General features: G+C 39.8%; 1 protein-coding gene across 2 annotated transcripts; it reads left to right on the forward strand.

Moving 5' to 3' along the window:
- The first annotated feature begins 1,031 nt into the window (after positions 1-1,031).
- Positions 1,032-9,936, forward strand: MGME1 (mitochondrial genome maintenance exonuclease 1). Of its 2 annotated transcripts, XM_009329472.1 has the most exons (6): positions 1,032-1,219; positions 4,638-5,239; positions 6,433-6,655; positions 7,126-7,258; positions 8,503-8,658; positions 8,900-9,936. In XM_009329472.1, exons 2-5 carry the CDS (start codon positions 4,702-4,704, stop codon positions 8,635-8,637), a joined length of 1,029 nt encoding a protein of 342 aa, XP_009327747.1. In that variant the 5' UTR covers positions 1,032-1,219; positions 4,638-4,701; the 3' UTR covers positions 8,638-8,658; positions 8,900-9,936. The 2 variants fall into 2 exon arrangements, with proteins under 2 accessions (XP_009327747.1, XP_009327746.1); XM_009329471.1 differs by having other exon boundaries at positions 8,503-9,936.
- Positions 9,937-10,609: the final 673 nt, after the last annotated feature.

Genomic DNA, 10,609 nt, shown 5'->3' on the forward strand with positions numbered 1-10,609 from the left:
CCGGGGCTGGGTGGGCAGGCCCGCTGAGGCAGTGGGGCAGGCCGGCGTCTAGCAGGGCTTCTTGTCCAGAATGACTTATCCCTGAGGGAGTGAGAGGGAAGCCCTGCACAAGCACAGGCTAGCTAGCATTATCTGGGTTTTTCAGGTACCTGGTGCCTATGCAGAAAGGTTGTCTGTCTGCTGGGGGCACTTGCTGGTCACCAATATTAAGCCAGCTCTTTCACAGATTGATTTGCCGAAAACGCTGACTTTCTGTTACAACCCTGTTTCCCACTAATTCCCTCCCAGTGCTGAAGCTTGTTCGTTTGGTCCAGTGTAGCTCTATGGGCTTGTGCTTTAAACTGGGTTGCTAAATTTACATCTCCTTTTTTGTCCCCATGCTCTTAAATTCCCAAAAGAGGGCGGTATATTTTTAACCTGGATAGGTTCAATGATTTAGCTTACAAACTACAAGGAACCAAGGAAGAGAGGTTGGGGGCAGAGAATGGGCAAGTGTGCAAAGTCCTAAAAGTGATATAGCTGTCAAAGCCCTGCATTATTAAGCTGTAACCAGAAAAAAGAGAAAGTGGTCATTCTGACCAAGAAGATAGGTTACTGTTGCCTTTCTACATCAAATAGTAATGCATCTTCCCAGAGAAAAGCCTGTGACATTAACTTAAAATTATACCTTCATCAGTGGATTTGCTTTCTTCAAATTAGGGACACAGAGCAACAGATCTGTAACTATGCTTAGTAGTGTTCTTTCTTATTATCTCTGAAGTAAGCTAGTGCTTTTGTTTGCTTGATAGATGACTGTGGAGAAAAAGCTATACTGATTATTGTCTGAAACCATAGCTGGAGGAAGGTTTTTATGGATGTGAACATTTTCTTAAGTAACCCTTTTTGTTTCCCTCACTTAGGCCACTCATTCCTGTCCTGGAAAAAATTCCTCAGTTGTGTAAGTGCAGTTGTTGGAGCTGCAAAGTCAACTAGCTTGGGAAACTTAAGAGAAGTCGTCCTTTTTTGTTTGTGGTTTTTTTTTTCCCAGGTTACTTTATTTGTGTGCAGTTCTCCAATGTGGCTCATCATGCAATACTTGAAGCAATTCCACCAGTCTTCGAACACAAACCGTTTGAGAGAGAAGGGAGACGCTTCCCCAGAGAGAAATATCAATTGAATTCTGTTCTTTATGTACGAGAGTAGATCCAGACCACTCAAACTCCATTTCTTTCTTGTAAATGTAAGTTATTTGCACAGAAATGCCACTGTGATTTATTGAAAAACGTGTGATTCTTTATTCTGCTAGATACAAGCGTTCTTTATTTCTTAGCAATCCTAGAACCTCTTTCCTTTTGTACAACAGCACAGCAGCTGACAAACTCTCCCTTTCCTGGTGGTTCAGTTCATAGAGTGCACAGATATTTCCACAGATATTACTCCAGAACAATATAGGCTGTTCATTTAAAATTCATACTAGATGTTACTTAAATACTGCATCAGTGTTATAGTAAATTAGCTCTAGGGCTCATAATATTGCATATTTTAATAGCCCCATGATTCAAAACACTGATCTGGTATAAATTTATTCCTTAAAAAATATTGAGGGGGCAGCTTACTACAAGTGAACTTTATGCTGAATCAGGTATCATCTTGCTTCCTGCAGCTGACACAAAGGCAGTATAAACTTTTTCTTTTGTGCTCTGGCTAATGTAACAGATACAGAGTCATTGACCCAGCATTTATTCTGTTCTGATTAATACGCTGGGTAAGCATATTAATGGTCATCAAAGAACAGCCTGAGAAACTACAAGCTTCGATATTATTACATTGGAATAAGAGTATTTTTTTTTCCTATTTTATTTTAAATCACAGCTTCAGCAGCTCTATTTAGAAGTAAACCCCAAGAAAGGAGAGATTAATTTTTCTGCACTGCTTTTTATGATAAAATACGGTGAAGCAATTTGCTTATGGTATTAAAGCCTGACCTTTACGTATCCCTTTGCTGCTTTTACTGTTTTTCGTTACCTCTTGCAGCAAACTGACACCTGTTGTAATGTGCTAACATCATTCATTATTTCTTTTTCAGCATTATTTCTTTTTTCACCTGATTCTGTCAGGTAACTGATCCCATTCCAATACTGAAAAATCTGTTAAAAAATGTGGTAGTCTTCTGAGAAGAATGAGTTGCTGTAAATGCTGGCATAGCAGCTTTGCAGCACTGAGCTGCTTTGCGATAGTCAAATGACAAAACTTGGGGAGCTTCTTAAAAATAAATTTATTAGAACAATTGGTAGTAATAGTGAAGACATACAAAATTCACTGACTGAAAACCCAAGGAGAACTGAAAAATGGAAACATGTATACTTCATAAAAAGTACCTCTTCATGCTGTTACAAATTTCTAGCAAGCTGTAGAAACAGCTTTTTGACATTGTATAAGAAATGAGAGGTAACATAAAATGTGGTTATGTTTCACCTAAATTTGTAAAACTTCCTCACATGTCCATGAAATTAAGCTGGGCAGAACTTAAGTTACAGAATACAGACAGTCCAATTTCTTGCTGCTGCGTAACCTGTCTAAAGCAGGTTGTTCTATTTTTTGGCAAAGCTTGCATACTTTTGTGGCAATAAAATGGTTGAAATTGTCTGGTTTGTCCTTTCATAATGCACCTGACTGCACTTTTCTCATGTGCAGGCAGGAGAGTAGTTTTGACAGGAATCTGAAGGTCAGAGGACGCTCAGAGAGTCATGTCCATTCTTGCTGTTGAATACTGGAAAATGAGAAAACAAGTGCAACTCCACCTAGCCCCGTTCTGCTGGATGAGGAAAGATTTAGATTTGGTTCAATATTAAGTATAATGTAATGATTAAAAAAGGCAAGTGACACATTCAAAGTATCTTAAACAGTAAGGTTTCTCTTGTAAGGTAGCTTGCTTTATAGCTAATCAGACTGTAAAAAGTCGGTAGCAGAATTAACTAGTTGGCACTTTCATTATTTTCCTCATTTACTCTCTTATGGACCATGAAGCAGTTTTAAAATCATTAACTATTTTGATTGATATGCATTGTAATTATAGGAAACCCTTACTAAAGACTGAGTGAGACCATCTAACAACAGTATGGCAAATCTGGCTGTAGGGCAGCTGATACTGGGTCAGAAATGCCACCGCTACGTGACACAAAGTTCTGATCCCACCTAATTGTGTTTTCCTGGTTCAGATTTGCTTTTGACAGGTTAATTTTGTATCAGGTTACAGAACAGTTATTATTTGCCCAAACCATACAAAGTCAGCTTGAAAATGTAAAGCCAGTAAAGAAAAAAGCAGTGTATCTGCTTACTCCTGATTAAACTTCTACAGCTGGAGGGTTTTGTCCTTCACAGATGAAGAACAATATTTATGGAAACCGAGTCCAAGGTCTCTGCCTCTTGTTACAAGATGCCTTGATCTAATCAGCTGCAGCTGATACAGCCCCAATTTTGCAAACTGTTCTGTGTGAGATGCCTGCACCCACACGTTGGTGTCACTGCAGTTCTGCATGAGCACAGGATCTGTCCATACAAAATAACTCCTCCTACTATGTTTTTGTTTTCTGTGGTGCCTACGGTTTGGGCAGTGTATGACGCGCTGTGTAAGAAGTGTGGGGAAAGAAAAGAGTAACATTAAAATATTTTCAGGAACAAAATGCCTGATATTAGTTGGCGATGTGTGTAGTCTGTATTCTTTGTTTGCAGTGGATGGAAGGGAACTTTGTAATGGTAAGCAGATAACTTTTAGTAGGAGAATAGGGCCTCAGTTCTGCAAGTATTTGGTGTTGATTTAAATGCCACTATTCAAGTGTTTGCATTTTATCCAAGTGCATAAACTTTCCTAGGACTTAGCGCTGCAGTTACAATGCGGTTTTGAAAGCTATGCTGTGAACAATAATTCTGGTATACGGTTTTTGCTTTTAAACTTCCTAAGTGTCTTAGAACACAACTATGTTTGAAACTCAGTTTAGAAAAATACTTTTATATTTGACTCTGATCCTTAAAAGATTTATTTGAATCTGAGGATACTTGCAGAATATCCTCTTTGGCTTTCCCAGTCTCGAGTCTCCCAATTTCAGAATGCATACACTGCTGCTGTCTGCTTTGTCCTAGGTATGCAAAAGAAAAACATGTTTTTATTCTCCAAAAGGTACTTTGTCCCCACAATCCCCATAAGTTGGGCATCCACTGTAAACTTATATGTTTTTAATACCTCACAACAATGGATTTGTTTCATTCTCTTCTGTCTAGCCTTATTTTTTTTACTTCTCCCTCCCTCTTTTGGGGCGTTGTTTGTTGCAGATCAGTTTTTTGTGTCTACTTTCATGACGGTTCTGATACTGTTGCTGTAAGAGCATCCTCTGCTGCAGCTTTTGCTACTTGCAACATCTTTATGTGTTTGCCCTGTTTCAGATTTTGCAGACCAGCACTGGTTCTTTTCAGGATCATTTCCTCTTTTCATTGCTTATTGGTTCTTTTTCTCGTTGTATTATTTATGTAAAGGAGTTTTGGTGGCATAAAGTGTATGAAGACACTTTATGACCATAGCAGTTCTTTGTTTGGCAAAGGGCAAAAATAGGTTGATGGTAGAGTTTTATGACTCTGGAAATCACAAATTTCTTTTTCCACAGGGGGAAAATATGGTAACCTACAGAGTGTTCCTAACAGAAGAAAGAAAACTCTAATTACTCACAAATGCTTCTTGTCAGAATGAAATTCCTACAGCTACTGTCCAGGAAACCGGGGAAACTGGAAATGCTTTTTCGAATACCTTTTTGCCAAAAGCAATTCCCATATATGTGTCTGGCTACCTCCGCCTGTCTTTATAGTAAGAAGAAAAAAGTGAACAGTTATGAACAAGTTGACCAAGAAAAATACAAGAACTTGGTCTACTCTGTTACATCTTACAAAACCAGTGCCCAAACACCAGAGACAATATTTGAAGAAGACAATTTGTTATATGGGCCACCGAATAAACACAGACCTCCAGTTAAAGCTGGAACAAAAACTCCCAAGAACTGGGTTCCTTTAATAAACCCCAACAAGAGAATTCCCCTCCTCAACAGTGATTCAAACCTCCCCATCAAAATCGCTTTACAAAAAACGAAAATGCCCAGTGTTACCCGTATTCTTCAACAGACTATTTCTCCACAGCAAGCCTTTTATCTAGAAAGATGGAAGGAGAAAATGATACTGGAACTTGGAAAAGATGGTTTTGAAGAGTATACTAAAAGTGAGTCTAACCAGAGTGTGATTGCAAAGTAGAAGTAATAGTCTTTTTAACAGCTGGTTGGGACGTGCTAGCATAGCTGCAGTATCTGGCCCTACAAGTCAAGTGTTTTGGAAATCCATCAAGTTGTTACCATTTCAAGGGGCGAGAGCATATTATGAATGCACCTGTTATCGATGAATCTAAGCCCTGATCTTTGTTCTAGGACCACTAAAATGGATTCAGAAATGGGTGGGAAACAAGAATTAGACTGTAGATGTTCTTTGCTCTATCCTATCTGCCTCTCCTTTATTTCTCTATTTGCTAGTATCTATTTACAAATAGGTATTTTCCAGCTGATGTTATTGAGCCATTTGCAGATACAAAGCTACTTTGTAACGAATTGGAAATAAGCATTCTGAAATCATATCAGCTTGAGTGTTTAAAAACCTATGTATCTTGCTATTGAAGTTCTTCAGTAACTATTTAGTTTACGCAGAATATATAGCCTCTTCTATGAAATTGCCATGCATTTAGAGGTTTTCGTTTCCTAAGACCTAGAAAGGTGACTTGCTCCAAGCTGTAGGACTGAAGGGGATCTGGGCGGACCTGTCGGGTAGTAGGTAGCCTCTTGTAGCAAGGTTGATAAATACCCGAGCATTCCTTACATAAATTATTATGCTTTTTATAACCGAATATCCTGTGTTTATGCTTTTTGAGTTACTAAGCACTTCAGTGAATAAGGTGGCTTAACAAACTTTACATAACTATTTAAAATTTATCTTTCTTGGAATCATTTCTGAGATAAGCCCTTGCCCCTAGAACTGTGCCCACTCATTTCAGGAGGAGATTAGTTCCATTCAAATGAACCAATACAGCAGAAGAAGCAAATGCAGGAAAAGCAGCCTAGAATAATATTTTTAATTCATAGAAATTCACAAATGCCTTTGAATAAACAATAAATTAAAAATCATATTTTGTTTCTGAGTAATCAGTGAGACCAAAAAAGTAAAGTAAGCATTAATATAAGAGATACTAATTTCACTGTAGACAATTTATTTTTCTGTCTCATTCCCTTCTCCTCCCCACATCCTCAAGCTTTCAGTACAAAAAACAGGACTGGTTTAAGAGCTATGTTGTGTAATATCTAGAATACAAGTCCATGGGGTATTACGAGTAGTGTCTAAAATGTGGGGGTTTTTTCACATTTTTTTTAGATCTTTTCCTCCAAGGAGAGCTCTTTCATGCAGCTTTGGAATCTATAGTCCTGTCTGAAGAGATGGCAACTAAGGAGCAGAGAGAAGATGCTGTTATTTCCGGCTACTTATCAAGTGTGCAACATGTCTTAAAAGATATCAGTGAAGTGAAAGCTCTGGAAAGTGCAGTTCAGCATGAGACTCTTCAGTATCTGGGCCTGGTAGACTGCGTGGCTAAGTATCGGTGAGGTACTGGTTCTCTAAGAAACCTGGTAATGCCAGTGTTGCGTGGTGCTCCGTGGCGTGTGGGAGGCTGTGTCCCAAGCTGGAGCAGGTGTGTTGGTGAGCTGTTGGGGGGAAGCTGGACAGATCTCTAAGAGCAGCGAAATGGATGAGCTCAGAGGTGAACCCAATGACAAAGGTGCTGTCGTTTCTTGTGGAGAATTTCTTACTGGAGCAGGATATGAGTGGGGCAGGGTTAAGTGCTCCTCAGCACTTAATAACTGAGATATTAGTAAGTCTTGATTTTTGAGATCTAAACTACCAGTGTGGAAGAGACTGACTTAGACATATTATAGACATCATAATGAGCAGCATGACATCAGGGTGAAACAGGCTGAGAGTGATATGACTTTCTTTGCTGTCCCATCCCTTGTTTCTTACTATGACTAAACTTAAGTTTAGAACATTGTCCTATCTTGTTCTCTTATGCAGAGGCCGGTTGTGTGTGATTGACTGGAAAACTTCAGAGAAACCAAAGCCGTCCCTGAGGAATACTTTTGACAACCCATTACAGGTTGCAGCATATATTGGAGCCATAAATCATGATGCCAATTATGACTTCCAGGTCAGTAGGCCTGCTACCTGTCAAGACAAGCAGCAGCACCCACGTTATTTTCATTTTTCCCCACCTACTGCCTTTAGCACCTGCCGTCCAGCATGGAACGGTTGGTAGGACTTGTAACAAAGCAGCTGAGTCTTAGATCAGGTTAAGCTGACATACTGTGAAATAACTCCACTACTCTTGCTAATCCTGCTGCCTTTGCCTGTCAGCAGTATATTTTCAGTGGTTTTAAGGAACTGCTCAGTGGGACTGAGGGATGCTCAGAGTCTTAGGAGGTCAGATGAAATCACAGTGACTTGGCATCTGGGCAACCCCCAGTGCTTTGTTCTGTGTGTCAAGAGTAGGAAGAGAAAGGAGAAGTAGTAAAGCAAAAGAGCCCGCAAACAGGGAAATGGGGTGGGAGGGCGTTGCTTGCATCATGTGTTGCTATATCCCACTAGCAAACAAGAGACTGAGTGATTTACTTAGAGCGTTTGGAAGCTGTACAGTGTTTCCTCAGAGGAAAGCAGTGTGTTGTCAATCACTTGATCAGAAGACAGTGGAATAATGTTTTTAAAGACTCCAAATGCAATTCTAGCCAGGCCTGCTTGGCCTGAAGGATTGTTATTTCAATACAAATCATTGAAGGGGGAAAATACAAAGCAGAAGAGAGCAGGGTAATTCGTAGATTCTTCAGAGGACTTTCTAGAATATTATAAAGATCAGTAAACGCAAGCACTTAACAGACTTGGTCCTTACAGAGTGAAATATAGACAGTAATTCTAGAATTCTGCTATTAGCCTCCTGTCCCCCACCACTTTCTCTTCACCCCAGTAGCTGTGTGGGGTTTGAATTGGAGCTGTTTTTCAAGTATGAAAGATGTCAGAACACACCTAAGTAACCATTTCCATTCAGACTGATGCTGGAGAATGGCATCAGTCTGGTTATATGACCCCAGGCAAAACCTCATCAGTCACTGGGAATTTTACCAGCATCTGCAAGGTTTAAATAGACCCTATCACTCTGATACTCGGAGTTTGAGTCCCCCAGTTTTCACCAAAGTCAGTCAGAGCTTTGAACTCTCAGCATTTGAATGTTAGTCTCCAAGTATTTTATGGTAAATTATTGCTCTTTTTGTTCCCCATTTCTTATTTAAGGTACTTATATGTTAAGGATGATGTTTTGCAGTGAGGTTTAGTGTTCAGAATTGCTGATTGAATTTGCATGCTGATACTGAATTTCTGACAGCCTTCTGTTTTTAACTGTAGGTTAGCTGTGGACTCATTGTGGTTGCCTATAAGAATGGCTCCCCTGCGCATCCGCACTTCATGGATCCCGGTCTGTGCTCACAGTACTGGAATAAGTGGCTTTTGCGCCTTGAAGAGTACATGGACAGAAACTGACCCAAACTAAGCTACGCAGAGGCAATTGGTCCGAGCACAGAGCCAAAGCAGAATCCTTTGTTTAAATCTTCCATTTGAACACATATTCTTTTTTGAGTAACTTTGGCTAATTTCTTAATATCAGGGTTTTCCCCCCACTCCCCTCAAAAAAAAAAGAAAGAAAAATTGGAGTGGGGAGTGTGTATTTGCTTACATTGTTAGGTGACTTAAGTGGACCTGGCAGGACAAAGCCAAGTTAATTAATCTCTGTTTTTCCCCACAGATTTTATACAACCTGAGGTTGATAGGAAAGTTTCTATTATCAAGTAAAACTGATAATCAAATAAATCATCCTTCTTTTGTCATTTTTGGAAAAAAATAAAACCTGTTGCAGAACTGAGACTTTGAAAATGAAGTTGGTGAACTAAAGCAAAACGACATCTGCATTGTCTGAGCTGAGAGAAATGCAAACGATAAACAAATGAATATAGTAGACTGGGTTTCAGTCGGCTTAGTTCTTGCTCATCTCAAAGGTATCTATTAACAGGCTTTTTACTATTTGTGGTTTTTCTTACAGCAACAACTGGAAAAACTGCACTAAGAATTATAACCAAAGTTCTCATAAGCACTTATTTAAAATACTAAGGCAAAGTGATCATTTAAAGAAGTGGGTTAGCAAAAGGGGAGCAGAATTGTAACCGATGCATTTAGAAATTTCCAGCAAATGTTCTGAAAGGTAGGAAGTTTGACGACTGCTAGTGGTTTCTCCTGCAGGTTTCTGAGCAGGCTGCACGTAAAAGAACTGTGAGAGAGTGTAAGCAGGCTTTGTACCTTAGGTTGTGAGGCTCTGTGCAGGCCAAGTCTGCAACTGTCTTGAGCTCTCCTGACTTCGCTGTGGGTCTGAGCTGACAAGGAGCCTACCCATGTGGAACCATCTCCAGTGTCAAGTTATAGTGTTTGCCAGCGCAAGTAAGTTTCTTTATAAAAGCAGGCTTGTGACTTTGAAGCCAGGCCTTCTGAGGAATGAAGAGCGGCTGATTGGGTTTTTTGGGGGTGTGTGGGTTTTTTTCAAATAAGTTTGTGAATACATGTTCTAAAACAGAAGAGTTATTTTTGAAGCTTGTTTCTCTGTCTATAGGCTTGATTTTTATGAATAAGCCTTGATGATGTCAGGTGATACTGCTTTGTGTGTTGCACACCTGGAAAGCTTTTTTCCTCATTCTCTTTGTTTTCTCTGAATTGTATGTATGAGTTTTTGTAGTAGCGCTGCAGATTACAAATAAAAATATCACCAACCCATAAGCTTCAAGAAAACCAGACAGAACCATACCTAAAAAAAACAATGGGCAGGCTTGCTGCTGAAGAAACTTAAACCTCTATAGAGCTTAATCTCTGCTCCTTCAGAGTGCTGAACTGTGGAAACCTGTGCAATTAAACTTAGTTGTAGTGGTACTTGCTTATTCAAACCTAGTCTGGTGATGGTATGATTACTCTGTGCTTAATTAGATTTCTATCTAAAAAGACAAACATGGAGACTGAGAAACTGGGTTCAGAGATGACTAACCACGACGACGCTGCGTGAGCACTCAGAAGTTCTACCTGTTTTACAAGTATCTTCCCACATCACAGAATTTTAGCAAGTGGGTGGTTCAACGTCACTGAACACGGTCAATTTTCTGTGAAAGATAGCTCCATGGATACAGAGAGGATGGGCATAAGCAAGAGGTAAGATGCCCTGGGCAGAAGCAGGAGGTGATAAAACGTGCTGAATTCCCTGTGTTGATTGGGATTGGAGAAATCAAGAGAGCGTGGAACCAGTTGTGCAATGTTTGGGTGGGATTGCCGCCTTCATCAGTGCATCATACAGTCATTAGATGTCTCTGAACCACATAAGATTTCAGCCTCATCCTACTTCCTAGTAAATAAGGAGAAGTCTGGAGCCTGGGCAGTGCGGACACCTGTTGGCTTCACCTGTGTTCATTTGTTTAGCAAA

This window comes from Pygoscelis adeliae, unplaced genomic scaffold, assembly GCF_000699105.1.
Source record: "Pygoscelis adeliae isolate BGI_AS28 unplaced genomic scaffold, ASM69910v1 Scaffold118, whole genome shotgun sequence".
NCBI lineage: Eukaryota > Metazoa > Chordata > Aves > Sphenisciformes > Spheniscidae > Pygoscelis > Pygoscelis adeliae.

Coding starts and splice junctions, on each gene's coding strand:
- MGME1 (XM_009329471.1), top strand. CDS start 4,702: ATGCTTCTTGTCAGAATGAAATTCCTACAGCTACTGTCCAGGAAACCG. Junction 5,240..6,432: donor TTTTGAAGAGTATACTAAAA/GTGAGTCTAACC, acceptor CATTTTTTTTAG/ATCTTTTCCTCCAAGGAGAG. Junction 7,259..8,502: donor ATGCCAATTATGACTTCCAG/GTCAGTAGGCCT, acceptor TTTTAACTGTAG/GTTAGCTGTGGACTCATTGT.